The sequence below is a fragment of the Oxyura jamaicensis genome, chromosome 2, assembly GCF_011077185.1.
Source record: "Oxyura jamaicensis isolate SHBP4307 breed ruddy duck chromosome 2, BPBGC_Ojam_1.0, whole genome shotgun sequence".
NCBI classification, from domain to species: domain Eukaryota; kingdom Metazoa; phylum Chordata; class Aves; order Anseriformes; family Anatidae; genus Oxyura; species Oxyura jamaicensis.
The window spans coordinates 120,356,148-120,373,574 of NC_048894.1; the positions used below are offsets into that span (position 1 = coordinate 120,356,148).

Consider the following 17,427-nt stretch of genomic DNA (forward strand, 5'->3'; position numbering starts at 1 on the left):
AAAAGTTATTCTGAATTTAATAGTGCCAACAGAGTTCTGTTTCCATTTACTCAGTAGTAAGCAGCCGTAAGACTTATCTTTTCATAAATAAATAACAGATTAGTGATTGATAAAATACATTTAATTTGCAACTAACATACAAATAAGCTTATTGGGAACTATTGCTTTTATCCTATGACTAGAATTGGAATTCACTCTTCATGAGAAAAAAAAAAAAAAAAAAAAAAAAAACTGTCAATTTAAAATGGTAAATTGTTAAAATATTCTGCTGGGATTACTAGGAAAAAAAATAGATTATTAAAGCTGAAATAATTTGAATTTATCACCTTTTATTTTTTTTTCCTTTTGTTTGCACATCCTTCAGAGTAGAAAATAAAAATTAATGCACTCAGCTTCAGGGATTTTAGATAGTTTCACTTAAATATACCCCCATTTCTCCAGGTAGATCTCATAGACTGCAGGAAAATAATCATCAGGAGTTTTCATTGTTTTATTGGGATTATTTGTTGACAAGCTTGAAATTTCTTATATAGAAATACTTACATGAATAATACGTATATAGAAATACTTTATGTTAGATATTACAAAGAAATATACTTAAAAATACATATATGTGAAATCAGCTTCAAACAGGTAGTTTCCATCTGACATTTATTATCAAATAGAACTAAAAAACAGCAAGGTAAGTTAAATATAGTTGAATGCAATATAGCTAGCTTGTACAATGTTAACATTTTTCATTCTCTGGGACACAGTATCTCCCTGAGCTTTTTTGTTTCTTTAACATCAAAAAGCAGTGATATTTGAAAGCTTACAATTACAAAGAATTGAATTTCTTTTGCCCGTTGACTTCTTTCTTTTTCTTTCACTTAAAGAATTATTTTAAATGCAGATTATAAATGATAACAAGGTTTTTCATCTCTGACCTTTGCGTTGCGTTCAGTGACTCAAAAGGCTTAACCTTTACTTGAAAAGCCATGTACTGATCTAATGGGATCTTCATGGAGAACAAATATAATGCCCTGATATATATATTTGCACGCTATAACCTTTAGATCATAACCATATTCCAAGGTCACTTTAAGCACAGCTGTTACCTGCACTTGGGACACAGTCAAAGGATAGCGAAATAATATCCAGGTGACACCTTCACTGCAGGGTGGAATGGTGAGGGAGCCCTCATACACCCAGTAGTCACGCAGCAGAGGATCTGAAAGTAAAAGAAATGGGGAATTTTAATGACACTGAGGATTGTTTCTTTTAATTATGACGGCTTAGGATAGCCATGGGCTTTCTCCTATGATGAAGTTAGTATGCAGTAAGGTAAGGTGTGAATTTATAACCTGCTAAGCACTGTCCACTGCTTTCTCATGTGACCGCACATGAGCACAGCCATTACGTAACCATAACTTCTCCCTGTAGATGAGTATTTTAAAGATGAAAATGCCACTTTATAGACATGGCAAATAACATGAGCACAACTCCTTAAACTAACAGAGCAAATAAACTCTTGGGAAAGAGCCTCCAGCTTTCCCGACTCCACATTCTCTACTGCAGTAACTGTTGTTTGACCTGCTCTCCTTTGGGCCTAGCTCCACATTTGAAAAGGGAATGGAGGAATTGGATTTCTTCTCAACACTTTGGTCATGCAGAATCTCAAACCCACTATTGCATGGAGCTTGAAGTTCACTGCTGGATTAAAATATCAATCCCTTATCCCTAGGACAAGGAGGAAACATTAGGGGCAAGAGACCATTTTGAAGGCAACAGGGATGTGTAAAATTGTGACTTAATTCTACATTTAGGATATGTCTCAAGGATGAATTTAGTTATTTTTTTTTAGAAAAAAAAAAAAAAAAAGTGAAAACAGCCCAGACCAAACTTTTCACTTCATAATTCTGGTGACATATTTTTTGAGATGCACTAGTACCTGCTAGCTTTGGAAAGTGAGCTGGACTCCACAGGAAAAAAAAATCAATGTTTATTTAAGAGACAACTCTGTTGTCTCTCAGGAAAACATACAACAGTTTGTCCCAGCAGAGTTTTAATTTTACATATAACGTATTTCATTTTAATTATTTCAATTTTTATTGCCCAGACAATCCAGTCACACCAGAAGTAAGTGAAACTACACAGGGGCATCCTTTGCTGCCATAGACCATAGTCATAAATGACTTCCTGACTCAGCTAAAAAGTAGAATAAACTGCTTGATTGTAAAAGAGGGGAAAAGAAACAAACCTAGAGAGCAGTTGGAGACAAAGGGTAGTTAATTGTGACATGGAGAGCCAGGGGAAGTTTGTGACTAGCTTGACAAGGACAGGATGGGAGGATGCTAACTGGAATAAACTTGCTTGGTTGACCTAACCTGTTACTGCCATTCACTACTAGCTAAGAGGAATGTCAGTAGAATTAAATCTTGCTAATTAAGCCTGTGATTGTCAGTGAATGGATTTTGGTTTGCTGATATCATTTTCATTCTCAGTTATGGAATTATGTAGCAAATCCATTGCAAGAAAGTTGCATTGTCAAGCGCTCAAAGTTAAGAATTGCAAGAATTAATTCAGCCCATCCTGTGCATGCATTATGACACTGCCTCATTACATGATCACATAGGAATTTTCTAGAGAAGCTTTCATCATTTACTTGCAAAGATGGATAATTCTATCTTGAAAAGCAGCAGCTAATATTTGGCTTTCTCAGCATAATATATGGCCCTAGGTCTTCTTTTTCCCATGCTATTCAAATCCTGCTTCCTAGAAGGACTAATTTTCTTGATTTTTCATTTCTAGTGCACTCATTTCTTCAGTGTCTGAGTGCTTCACATACATAAGTTTATCCTTTCAGCACCCCAGTGTGGTGAGAAAGGACAGACTACTCCCAATTTTTAAAGATGGGGAACTTAGGCAAAGAGAGTTTAACGTCAAATGCATCTATTCATTTGAAGTGTTCAATATGAGATGCTTAGAACCTGATTTCTCAGAGTAGTTAGCTTTCTATAGCACTTAATGCAGTCAGAGCACTGCTCCCACTGACTTCAGTTGCAGGTGTAAGCACTCAGCACTTCTGCAAATCAGACCCCATGATCTCAAGTCGGCCACCTAGAAAATGAGGAACACATAGTTAGATATCACTTATGAAATTTTTGGCTTATGTGACTTGATCAGCATCAGGAACTGTGAGGCAGGGGTCCTGTGAAAATAAATTCTGGTAAAGTATGTTTTATCATGCATGTATATGAACACACATGGGCATCCAGCCTTAATTCCTGCAATTCCTAAATGCTGAGCACTTGACTTTGCAACCCAAACAATATTCTTTTTATATAATAAAAATAGTTTAATATAGACCAGGGTTATTTGGAAAATTAGTTTAAATATCTTGCTACTATGGCATGAAATTTAGCTCAAAAGATTCCTTGCAGAAATATTTGTTTAGTAGAAAAGCATTTTTTTAAAAAGTCACATTTTTTTCAAGACAAGGTGGAGTGTTTTCTCTTATCGTTACCCTTGGCTATATGAATTTGAATTTGCCTCCCATTGACACTACCCCCTGTGTCCTATAAAACTGTCATTGCATTATGGCATTGTCTTTTGTTGCTGACAAAACACATGCTTGGTAAGGGGCATTTTCCTTACATTTTCTGAAGTTTTAACAAGCCTCTATTTAAGGAAATCATCTTCATATTTCAAGCAGAAGTAGAGAAAGGATTACACATCACTCTCCCTCTAGGTGGGATAACAAATAATCAAGAAATCTAGCCACAATGTTGCCAGCAGGGCACGGACTACAATATCCCATTCCACTCGCATGATGGAAACGTGAATTTATCCCAAATTCAAAAAGGACTTCTTCCCTACTCCTATTAGCACCATTAGGTGGAAAACACATTATCACCTGATAGGATACACTCTCAGGTTTGCAGTTAGACTGTTCTTTAGATCGAGATTATTTCAGCCTCTGCAATTAGCTAGTAATCCACCCATACAAAAGTAAATAAAGGCACCTACCTGGCAATAAAGAGTTGGGATTAAAACAGGGTATAGTTTTGGACTTTCCCTGAAAAAATGAATACAAATCAATCTCATCTCTAGTTTCTTATTAAAATGATGATGAATGGTAATGTAAAATATTGTGTGCTTGCTAACATTAAACCTTGAATTTCTGTGGAAGGCGACATCATTAACATTCCCCATTTAATCATCACTGTGTTTGTCCTTGCAACTACACAAACAGTTGTGGGTTTCATTGTTTGTTTGTTTGTTTGAATACACATTTTACTTCTAAGATTATCTCAGCAATTTGTTAACTTTCTGCCTTAGTACTTGTGCTCCATCCAGGCCCCAGCCTTAAAATTCTTTCTCTACATGGAATTCAGGGGTTCCATACAAAACGAATTTAAAAAACAAGGGACAATGTGAGCTTTTCCTTGACTGATCTAGAAAACCCTAAATACTGGATTCACCTATTTAAGGCAAGAAAATTTTATGTATGCAGAAAGTAAGATTGATGCTGGCCCTCCAAAAACCACTAGCATAACACGCTCTTCATGATGAAGCTTCCCACCACCTCCATCTACTTAGCTGTGTCTTCAGTAATGAAATTGTACCATTCTGTACACTAATGTTTTCAAAGTCACCTTCAGAAACAATGAGTCTGCAACACTAAACATCATGACCGAAGCTTACCATATATTATTTGCCTAAGACTTTAAATTCTTTCCTAATGACAGCTTCTCATTTTTCTACACTTCAGCACCCACTGAAGTGAATGGCTAGTCTCTCCAGAACAATATAGAACTTCTCATTAATATATCTCAAAATGCTTAAAAATCAGGTAAGTACGATTGTTCCCATTTTGCAGACAGAGAAATGGAAGCAGCTTGCCCAAGGTAATATAAGACAGTGTCAGCATTCTGGAGAGAATGCAGATCTCCTCAATCTAGCTACATTTTTAATCTGTTCTTCAGCATCCCCACTCATAATTCCCCTGACAAGGCAGCACTGTGTTTTTGCTGATTTCCCACTGCAAGTTAATACAAGTGTTTATTTTTTCCTCTACAAATTAAAACCAGAAAAGTTTGGAGATGCTGTTACTAGTGTTCACTAAGCATGCTGCAGTGCTTACAGTCACACTGACTCCATAATCACTGGAAAGGCAGTACTTGAAATCAGTTGATAGTATAGGAGATCAAACGTTCTGGACATCAGACAAAAGAAAACCACACAGACTGTACATTATCTGAAAATATTGTAAAAAACTAAGCTTCTGGTGCAGGCCACTGAACTATGGTTTTCACATGTCGTTTTACTACAAATAAGTCTGAAAACATTCTCTTGGCCTCGGGGTTTCATATACACCCTTCACTCACTTACTTCATCTCTGGGCTGTGAAGGAAGCATTTCTTCAGATGATGCCTTACCTTGTACTGGATGTCCTGAAGAATTTCAGTTACAGCCTTTAGGCCTACATGTTCTTTTCCTATCTGAAATACAACAGCAAAGATTAATTTCAGTGTTTTGCTACTTCTGAAATTGTGAAACACAGAAGTCAACCGGAACAGTAAGTTCTCTACTTGTTTTTACTTAAGCTACCCAACCTTGTATTAACCAAATACACTGATACATGGCAATTCCAAACAATGAAATTACTACAAAGGCATCAGCCAAAATTAAACAAGGTCTGAATAATTTTAAAGCAGAGACAACAATTGACAGAGCAAGAAAAAGAGTCACAGTTAAGACTGGTAAATTTTGACTAAGCCTGTTTTGCAGTATATACTGCATGTAAATTCAAAATCATGCAGCATTGTGACATATAAATGCCAAGGATACAGGTTGTCCTTACCAGTTTTTGTCAGAAAGGAACGGAGTGAACAAACACGACAGACACTTTTTGAATTTGTTCCCACAGTGCTGCAAATCTGGCTCAACACGTCTCTAAGGCTCAGGGGAGGTTTCTTCCTACCTGCAAAGTGCAGAATGGCAGATCCCCTCCCTCATGGCATCCCTAGGATTCTGCAGGCAAAAGGATGGCACTCTGCAGCGCTGTCTTTAAAGAATGTCTTTTATGGCTTTCAAAAGAAACCAGTTTCCATGAACACTGTTCACTCTGCACACTGGTTTCAGCTGCTTCTGACCTAAATCACCCACCTAAAGACCCTAGCTTTTACCTTCTAAGTAGCATTGGCAAAATAGTAAGACTCAGAATGGCCTTGCACTTGATTTCTTTGCCAACATGTACATGTATATTGTGAGGAATTAAGTGGGAATGAGAGAGAGCAGAAGAGCTGGATGCTAAAAAAATTGTTTGCTTTTGGATTTTTTTTTTTTTAATAAAATGGAAAAGTAGTCACTAGAAGGAAATAATTGAACATCAACAAAAGGTAGCTTTTATTTCTAGTAATTTAAAAGGGTTTTCTTTTGTTTCAGAATGGGATTTCAATTTAACACCTTCGAAGTGGGTGAAATATATCAAAATCACTTCAGAAATGCAGGTTCTAAATTGTACCAAGGTCTGTCACTTAAAACAGTGAAAATATTCTCATTAACCTTTAAATGATGCATTTGAGAACTGTGGTGCAAAACTATTTTATTTCCATGCCATCAGTGGGAAATGGTCACTGAATTTCCTCTCCTCGTTCCTTTAATAAACAGCATAACTACTCTTCTTCCTTAGTCAACTGTAATTATATGAAGCCTTTCCTGGGTAATGAAAAGGCACTTTGGAATGCTTAAGAAATCAGACTGCGGTGAGAGAGAGACCAGAAATGGAAAATGTATCATTTAAGTTTCATATTTGTTTAAGAACTTATATATAACTTTCTAACTAACTCAAAAGTTACCTCTGCTAGAATTAGAAGGTGAGTTACATAAGCAATTATGACACAGCCCTCCAGGGTACAAAACAGAGAGAATGAAAACTGTCTAACTTCCATTTTTTAGCAGTTCTATCTCAGTGTTGGAGCTGTAACCAATGTACCTTTAAATTCAAACAGAGGTAAAGCTCAAAGGCATTCATAAACTCCTTATGACAAATTAATCATATCACTGTGAAAGAAAAACCATTTGATCCAGGCATGAATTCTAAACCTTTTCCTATAAACCCATTTAAATAAAACAGTTCACCACTTTTCATGGGGAGGATGAGCAACTGGTGTTTGAGGAGTAAAACTGATAGCCTTCTCTATACGATGCAGTCCTCGAAAAACCTTCAGCAGCAATTAGATGATGAAACTTCCCAGCTTGCATTACACTTTCTCCACAGCAAGCTTTAAAGCTCCATGTCATAGGCTTCTCTGAGGACCTGCAGAAAAACTCAGTACAGTCTCGGTCTGATGTCTCTGAAGAAGTAATGGGATCCCACCTCACACTTCTGCTGTGTGTAAAAACACACTTGCACCTGTGTTTAAAAAGGCACAGCCCTGCTACCGGGTTTTGGGTCAATGGGTTATTTGTTGCTTGTTGTTTTTTTTTCCTCTTTTCTCCTCTCCTCTATATATTTCCCCAATCCCTGCACTGCAGCCCTGGCCAGGAATGGAGAAGAATACATCAGAGACAGTGAAGCACCTCCAGCTCCTGAGAGTCCTCATTCTGTCTTCACAGGCATGGTGAGTGGATGATATAGCCAGAAACACAGAGAAAAGATGGTTTGACCACATATCCCCCCTTCTTGGTCTAATATACATTAAATATGCTATTTAAACGAGAGTTATTTATCAGCACATGCACAGGAGACATGACAGAGAAGTGTCTGTCAAATAGAATACCAGCAGTCACACATTGTTTTATTTTATGAAATCATTAAAAAAGAAAGAAAATGTAAAGGAACTTATTTTCCTCACACAAATGACAGTGCATGGTAACGACTGCAGCACAGAAAACCTACCTGTACAAACAACGCAATAATAGCTATGCCGTGCTTCTTCCCCACTGCCTCATCGATGCTGCTGTACAGTGTGGAGTTCCAGTGCATTAGATGAAGCTAAAACAAAGCAGTGCAAATAGATCAACAGAGAAATATGTTTTGTAATTGAATTTAAAACAAACAAACAAACACACCAGAAATTAACTTCATTTAACAAAGCCTCCATGTTTGAGTGCATGCATGCATGTGCATACCTGTGGTTATGTATGTATATCTAAATGGATTCCCATTACCAAAAAAAAAAAAAAAAAAAAAAAAAGCTGCAGAAAAAGTGATCCCTAGCCAGTTACCAAATATCTGCAACAAAGGTGTGAATAACCATGCTAATGATGAGTTACATACTCCCTCACTTTGAACACTGAAACATCAGCTAATACAACCTGCCAGTGTTGCCTCTCACCCTGCCAGCTCTCTCCCGAGGTATGATTACGGACACAGGCTGTCCAGACATACATTTGACTGGTTAACTTGGTTAACTGTATTATCTTAGTGTCACTTGTCTCACATGTCACCTTCCAAGATGAGTCACTCACATCTCAGCAGTAAGAGCAGGTGAAGTGATTTCAGGAAAGGTTAAACAGAGAGAAAGCTAAGCAGAGAAAAATGGCCGGAGGTTCACCTTCGGGGCAGCAGTGAAAGGGATGCTAAAGAGCAAGATGAGAGCCCTCAACTGCCTTCCACAAGGGAGCAGGGCCTATAGGATTTAATGCATGAACACGTCAGGCAGCAGACACCGGATGAGAAACATCAGGTCTGTCCTGTGGAAGTGTCACAGCTGTCCATCTTGATTTGAAGAAAGCCCTGGAAAAAGGGAAGGGAAGGGAAGGGAAGGGAAGGGAAGGGAAGGGAAGGGAAGAACACCACCACCTACTGAGACATAATATACATTTAAAACATGAGTTTCTCCAGCACTGATGCTAAAATGTAATCTCTGTGGCTGTCTGATAATATTGCAGAGCTTCAACACCCTAAGCACTGATGCTTTCAAGTTTATCTGCCAACAACTTTTGCACATTCCAAATAGATAAAACAGCTAAAAAAAAAAAAAAAAAAAAAAACTCTTAAATTTAATTCCTGTTGTAAAGTGAAGTGATAGAAATTTTGCTCAGACATGTCTGAAGTTAAAATATCACTGGGTTAACTAATATTGTTTCCACCTTCAGACAAATTGGTCTGTAAAACATAACATTTTCCAGTTTTGTGCTTCAATCTGGCCCAGTAACAGACCCTATGAAAGGCTTTTGGCAAGCAGGAGTTTAATGAGGGACCTCAGCATTTCTGCTCTACTCCCCTCATTTCATCTCTGAGGATAATTGTAGGTGATTTAGGTGATTTAGGATAATTCTTGATGACTGAGATTTTATAAGCATTTGTCAATGTAAAATTTTAAATGTGGATACTGTAAATCAAATTAAATTTCAAGTTATCATTGCAAATAATTCTGGTCATATTGATCACAGGCATTAGGTGTACTAAAAAAAAAAAAAATATGAAACCTTTAAAAAAATTCATTCACACATGAAAACACTGATACAAATGTACTCGACCACTGCTATAAAACTTCTAGACTTAGAAATGTTCCCCTTTAGAACTAATCCGTCTCATTACTTCCCATGAATGTACTTGGTGCCATGTACTTGAGCATACATAAGAAGTTTTTCTATACGTTTGATTTACCTTTGGCCTTTAGAGGAATAAAAACAAAGGATCAGACACTGTCAGTCGGTCCCCTGACACTCCCGTCAGCAAACAGGCCACCACCCTGAAGTCAGAGCCCTGCCTTCCCCTCGGCAGAGCCTGGAGCCTGCATTAGCCAGCCGCCAGAGGGGGCTCGGGGAGTCCCACGATCCAAACCCTGACCTGCAGAAGGAAACGGGAACCAGCTGCAGGCAGGCAGGAGTGCACAGGCTCGAGAAAAAGGTTGCAGTGACTGCAGCCCCGACGGCGATGTCCTTGGTGCTGCGGAGAACAATACCACATGGCACCGCTATTCATTTTGTTTGAAATGTCAAAGCAAGCTTTTCCTTTGGCGACTGGAACAATAGCGCTGAGAGTGATAGCCAAATTTAACAAGCCCATTACTTCAACTGTGTCAACAGGCGGGGCTTGGCTAAGGCTGCCACGACATTCAGCAGCGTGCTGCGCTCCTTTGCAGGTGAAGTCTGTAATCTGATGTTTCGCCGTGGTCTGACAACAGCGTTTTGTGAAGATTTGAAAGGAAAACTCTTAGCCTCAGAGAGAGGAAAATGAGCAAGCACTGCAGACCATGCCAGCAATGACCCCAGGGTATCTAGAAAGAGGTTGCAGTTCTGTGTTAGGCAGCAGGCTGATCAGGGCAGAGACTGTTTCCTATACTAATGTTATATATTGGCTAGGAAAATGATATCCAAACCTCTGTGTAAAATATTAAGACATCTAGAATTAGTCTGTGATAAACAGCCTGCTGGGAGGATGTGCTGTAAAATAAACATAGCTGCTGTGTGAAAGGGGGAGCACGGTGCCAAACACCCCGCAGATGGAACTGCTTTCCAAAGCACATACCCACCAGCCAGCACCTCTTTCCACATCTCCCAGCGACATGGGAAGAGTAAGTTAAATATTAGCTACCCATTTCAAGCATATCTCTAGGCCTTGCTATTTACTTGGGGAAAGAAGATACTCTGCATACCCTTCCTTTCCACTAGCTCAGTGGTGGTCAAGATGGTCTACTACAAAAAGAAAATAACACAAAGACAAAAAAAAATGGTTTTGCATAAAGATGATGTAACCTTTGACTAGGTTTAGGAAGCAACATTACCACAGGAACTGAAATGGACACTCATCACCTTCTGGTCCAAAGGTTCCTGTAATTTTGAAGTTCCACTCAACAATGCTTTAAATAAATATTTGACTCCTTGGAACAAGAATTACCATTTTGTATCATGTTTCTGTAGCCCAATGTAGAACTTCTGATCTGTGTTAAAAATGCTACTCTGTGACTGCCATAGAGGTAGTGATTATTGCAGTAGATTAGTCATCGATTTTTTACACAGTAGGTTGTAAACCTGTTGCCATAAACACTTGCAGAGTCATATTGTGCCAGCAGGTTCATACATGGGTTAGACAAGTTACAAACAAAACTTCTAAAAACAGATACTACAGGGAACAGGTAGAGATGTATCTAGCACTCCTAGCCCAACCACCGCGGATGACTGAGGAGTACAACACAGAAAGAGATCAGGCTCATGTGCTCTGCTCAGGCAGCATCTCTTGTTGCCACTGCTAGAGACAGAATACAGGACGGACCACTGGTCTGACCCAGCAGAGGATCCATTACGTTCCCATCTTCGGAATCTAGGTGATATTTGGAACAGCTCTTCACAGAAAAGGTTCTGTCATGAGGGATTTACAGGCTGAAATTTGACAGGTAACCTAATGAGACATAATAATACCATAATACATCCTAACAACAGGTCACAAGGCCTCACATCTTTTGTCCTCTGATGAGCCTGTTCATGAACATTTAATAAACAGATGTCAACATTTGTCTAAATACATGGAAGACAAATCAAATGAATTCCTCTGCAGAAGAGGAAAAATGTAGCTCATATGGGGTCTGGATAAGTGAATGAACAAGGGATTCAGAAGGGGAAATATTACCAAGGAATCAGTAAGACCGAAGTGTGCTTAGCAAAGTGTTCCTTTCAAATTGTGTTGTATTCTATGCATCCATGTGGTTCTCCCCCCCCTTTTTTTTTTCTTTTTTTTTTGTAATGTTCCATTCGATGAAAATTTCAGGTAAGAGTAAAACAAAAAAGAAAAAGAATGATGCCAAAAAAATCTATGAACATTACAAAATTTGAACTCTAAAAAGGACAGTCCACAAACAACATAGCCTGGAACTCCTGTTAATGGAAATCAGATGTGCACAGGGGAAATACCTCAGTGCTTTTACAAGTCTTGAAACTACCAATGTAACACCTGTGTACACTGACAACTTCACAGCCATGCACCTGTATCTTACCACTAGCTAACAGCCAGGCAGACTTACTAGGTCAACGGTCTGTACTTTGGTAGCCTTCAGTTTGAGATTGATTTGAGAATGCTGTACTGATTTGGGACATTGGTTTGAGAGTGCATACTCACAAGGGGTGCCAGCCTCTGATGAAAACACAACCATAAGGTGTTTTTAAATAATCAGCACAATGTATTGGCAGCTCACTGTACTGTGCTTCATTCCGAGTGCAAACAAGCTGCAGCAGGAGAGATGCTGTTCAAGTTGTTAGCTAATGTGTTGATACTCAGCAGTTATGATGTTTCTATACAATCAGAGTGAGTCAGCTATGCTGCTGATTGTCAGGGCTGGCTTGGAGCGCCAGACAGTGCGTATTTTTACAGAAATATTAAAAGATTGTGAGAACCTCTTTAGCATAACAATAATAATGACAATGATAATAATAATAACAGGATAAAAAAGTACAAAAAAGTACTTTGGAGCCTTTTAACATTCCAGCTGTATATCAAAGAATTGTAGTGGTGACTTCCTTGGAACTGGATGAACTAAAAACTCACAAAGGCAAATGATAAAGTGCTGACAGAGTTGATTTATTCTGTCAACAGCTGGAGAGACTCTCCTTCATGGGAAATATTAAGAAATTATTCCAGGCAGCACAGTGAACCCCACGGAACGGTTATTCTGTATGAAACAAATCCTGAGAATCCTCTCAATTTTTTCCCATTCTTCACTCAACTAAAAGACTTTTGATCCTAGTCTTGATGTCCTTGCTCAGGAAAAACATATACTGACATTAACTAGAGGCCTGTCTCAAATCAAGACTGCTTCAAAACTTTACGTTTTTAAGGACCTGAGATTCTGGCTTTAAAATCAATAAACAAATGAAAATCCTACCCTTTAATCAGTTCCTTTCTGTACCACATAAACATCTTTTATACCAAGCTGAAAAGAAAAGGCCTGAGATGGTAGAGTTTTGCACAGTATCGGTCACGGGGATGACAGATTCTGGCAAGAATTAGAGTCACTCTGTATGACCTAGCATTAGTTCTGGAAGCTAGTTTCTCTCAAAAAAAAAAAAAAAAAAAAGTGTTACAAGAACATGTACATTTTTCCTCTGTCTATGGTACTGGCTGCTCTGCAGATCTTTGAATGGTGCTATGCTCACTGGGAGTAAAAATGATCTTCTAGGCTCTGTTGCTGGCCTTACTCTATTTCTAGTTCACACTTAAAACCATAGAATCACAGGATAATTTAGATTGGAAGGGGCCTCTGAAGGCCAACCAATGCAACCCTCCTTTCCCCACACAAAGCAGCAACAAATTCAAAGTTATCCACTAATTAAAAGTTGGATCAGATTGCTCAGGGCCTTGGCTGTCCAAGTTTTGCATATCCCCAGGGATGGAGATCCCCCAGCCTCTCTGAGTAGCCTGTTCTGTACTTTTTCTCCTTGTACCTAATCAGCATCTCTCTTGCTGCAACCTAACCTCTCTTGCCCTTTCATACTTCTCAAAGGAGCCCAGCCCATCTTCTCTCTGGTCAGGAAGCTAGGCACAAAGTGCCCACAACTGCCAGAACGATGACTCTTGAATGACTACCAAATGATGACTCTTTCTCAGACCCTGTCAGTGAATATCATCTAGTGAATCCCTAAGTTTCACCTAAGTTTACTTTCACCTGAGCTTACTTAACTCCTGCAATGTCAGAAAGTCACTATTGTGTCTATCCCCCACTGCAACATGCTAGTGGGTCTCTGTTACACAAGTAGCAGACCACGGCAATGTGAGACAGGCTAATGTGTTACAGAAAAATATTCTCTGAAATACATCACAGCTCATCTTTTGTTATGACATATCTGATTAACAGTCAAGGAAGAAGAAGGACCCTGTACTCAAATGTTTCTGCTCTCTTATATAATCTTAATGCTAGAAATTTGCTGTAAATCTGTACAATGAGTTGCTACAATAAGAAGTAGTTCATATAATATTGCTGATTTATTTATGAATACTTCTTGCTAAACTACTGGAGCCCTGATTTGTTATTGGGGTCCCTTCAAAACATTCTTCAATGTGGAATGTTTTTATCAGCTAAGCTAGGTAGTTTGGACTGAAATAGCAAACTCACACTTCCTTGGAATCAAGGTACAGGTGCCAATAGCAAATTCCTCTAAACCTCAATGGCATCAGAAGCAGGTCCTACAGCAGACTTACGCCTGATAAAACCACTGGCAGCTGGGGCAGCAGGAGGCAGTGTGAAACATCTGCACAGCCTGGGTGTAGGTCCTGCCTCAGCAACCATAGCCAATTTTGTAAGGATTTGTGACATGGGGGATCTACTCTGTTCAACAGGCTCCTGTTTGTGCTCTATACACAACAGAAGACCATCATTTTTAAATAATCCTGCTTCAGATCTGCATGTTAAACTAATGAAACATCAGACTAGGACACTATCATCATTAGGCTTACTTGAATGCATGCTGCTTTTGCAATCACCCACTGTACTTTTCTTCCAATCCATATAAACTCTTGCTCTTCACTAGGTATTCCAAAAGCTTCTTTCTTCAGTGCATGCTGCATCAAATGTAAATGGGTCTGTTGGAAAGCTTTGTTCCCTGGTCAGAACTAGGTTATACAGGTATTTCTGGTTAGATGTGCAAGTAGCAACTACATGCTCCAGAAAAAGTCTGCTTAGTCCAGTAAAATTACAGGGCAAGAATGCATCGGAAGGTTAGAGATACATCATTGCTCTCATATCTTCTTGATCCTTATTTCAATTCATATGGGGTGTTCTTTAAAATACTAATAGGTGAGTAGTGCATCACCACGTTTTAAATAGAGTTGCATCTAAAACATGCTAGTCTGGAAACTGAACCATGTCTTTTTGTCATATTTCTGTCACTACTGAGAAAGACAATGGCATTGAAACATTCTTTTGAATCCATGTATATGCCACCTCAGTGATTAATCTATATTCTTAAGGTAAATTAAAGCAGCTTTAGAGCTCATAGAATCATAGAATAACCCTAGTTGGAAAGGACCCATAAGGATCACAAAATTATAGAATGGTTTGGATTGGAAATGACCTTAAAGACCTTAAATAACCTTAGAGACCTTAAATGACCTTAACACCTCCCACCAGACCAGGTTGCCCAAAGCCCCATCCAACTTGGCTTTGAACACCTCCAGGGATGGGGCATCCACAGCTTCTCTGGGCAACCTGTGCCAGGGCCTCACCACCCCGAGTTAAAAATTTCTTGCTTATATCTAATCTAAATCTCCCCTCTTTCAGTTTAAAGCCTCTTTGTTCTATATCATCAAGCCCAACTCCTGGCTCCACACAGAACTACCTGAAAATCAAACTGTATATCTGAGAGCATTGTCCAAACAGGCTGACAGGCTCAGTGACATGACCATTTCCTAGGGGAGCCTGTCCCAGTGCCCGACCATCCTCAGGGTGCAGAACCTTTCCCTAACCCCCAGCCTGACCCTCCCCTGTCCCAGCTCCATGCCGTTCCCTCGGGTCCTGTCGCTGTCCCCAGAGAGCAGAGCTCAGCACCTGCCCCTCCGCTCCCCTCCGAGGGAGCTGCAGGCCGCCATGAGGCCTCCCCTCAGTGGCTCTGCCCGGGGCTGAACAAACCAAGGGACCTCAGCTGCTCCTCATACGTCTTGCCCTCCAGGCTCTTCACCACCTTTTTAGCCCTTCTTTAGACATTCTCTAATCATTTCATGTCCTCTTTATACTGTGGCAACCAAACAGCACACAATGCTCAAGGTGAGGCCACACAGCACAAAGCAGAGTGGGACAATTCCTGCCCTTGACCCGCTAGCAGTGCTGTGCGGTTGGCCCTTTTGGCTGCCAGGGCACACTGCTGGCTTACGTTCAACTTGACGTTGCCCAGATCACCCAGGTCCCTTTCTACAGAGCTGCTCTCCAGCCTCTCATCCCTCAGTTTGCACATATAGCCGGGGTTGCCCCATCTCAGGTGCAGAAGCTGGCACTTGTTCCTGTTCAATTTCATGCAGCTGGTAAGAAAGCAGCTGCTCTGATAACTACTGTAGAGCTTAACAAGTGTTCTCCTGGACTCACCCAGATTTATTAAAGATCAGTATATTCCTGCTCCACTCACAGCACGCCATAAAAACTGAGGAGGGAACAGTACAAATGGGAAACTCTGGACACCTAGCCAGGGCCAATATAAAGTTTTTTTCCTGGTCTGAGAAGGATGAAATGAAGCTGAGGATTTTAGCTAGTAATAATGGATAGCAACACAGCCTAGGCATACTTTAATTATGCATAATTAAAAATATATATATATTGCATAAACTATATCACATAAAGACAAAATGTGGAAAAACTGTGTCTTGCTATTATACATGTGCATAAGAATTTATGAGTTGATACTTGACTTGGCACTGAATTGTTTCAGGAAGCAATTGACTAAGCTGCTGGCAGTGACCATAACACACAGTAATTAAGTTCCAAATCCTCACAAGGGGACCAAACCAAGGATATGACCAGGGCACACAGCTTCAAGAAAAGTGATTAAAAAAGTAGAAAGTTAGTTATTAACAGCCTGAAGGAGAGGTTTAGGAAATTAAAGTTAATGGAATTGATTCATAAACTGTTTGAAAATATCAGAAAAAGCATTTATATACTCTGTAGCACAAAAAAAGAAGCAAAACCCCATGAAGTATAAAGCCTGAATGGTTAAACATTACAGTTCGGTCAAGGTAAATATGTTCCTTTAAAAAAGCAAATGCAGATAAAAACAAATGACTGTATTACGAACTCTGGGCAAAAGAGAGAAGAGGAGAAGGAGGAAGTAGCCAAGGGAGGTAGGATATTAGTCAGTGTGCTTGGTTTATGCTTGTAGACTTAATTTTTTCAAGGCATCTGTCATGGATGGGTGCCAAAATGCCACTGAATTTCAGTAGGAATTAAATCATCTTTATCCTTTCTTACATAGATTATTGTCATAACAAAGACATAAAGGGAACTCTGTGCCTATCTTTGAAAGCAATGCTGAGGTCAGTGCTAAGGAAGAAAGACAGGCTGGAAACAGTGCCAAGAAACACAGATGACAACACTGTTAAGTAAAAATCCTCCTGAATAATATAATGTAGGAGAAGGAAAAGCTAAACTTCTGTTCAGCTTATGCTTGTAACAATTTATTGAAAATCTAAAGATCTAGGTCTAGTCTGTGACTTAACTGTAAGGTTCTGGGTATGTACAGAACAAGATGACATTCCCCAAAGACGTCTGTAATCTAAAATCAGACAAATTAGGTGGAAGCAACAAATCAGCTTGGAGTAGAGTATGCTGGAGATTGTGTTTAGACAAACTTGCAGTCATAGTGTGAGATATAAAGTGTCTCAGGCCAAAAGCAAAATTCCTAGCTAAAACATTCAGAATAAATGCTCAGTTGGGAGATAAGCTAGTCCAGAAGAACCCTTGCTGACTGGGCTCTTCTCTCCCATGGACACCTTTGAAAGAGGGTTGAACTGTAACGTCA

The 17,427-nt window shown here is 39.4% G+C and overlaps 1 protein-coding gene across 3 annotated transcripts in view; it reads right to left on the reverse strand.

Moving 5' to 3' along the window:
- The window catches only part of CA8 (carbonic anhydrase 8), a 48,426-nt gene that overhangs the window by 15,646 nt on the left and 15,353 nt on the right, over nt 1–17,427 (reverse strand). For all 3 annotated transcript variants that reach the window (XM_035317507.1, XM_035317506.1, XM_035317508.1), the window contains exons 5-8: nt 7,886–7,981; nt 5,421–5,483; nt 4,009–4,057; nt 1,098–1,210 (exon numbers count right to left, since the gene is read on the reverse strand). In XM_035317507.1, coding sequence (XP_035173398.1) covers nt 1,098–1,210; nt 4,009–4,057; nt 5,421–5,483; nt 7,886–7,981 — 321 coding nt within the window. The remainder of the gene's footprint in view (nt 1–1,097; nt 1,211–4,008; nt 4,058–5,420; nt 5,484–7,885; nt 7,982–17,427) is intronic.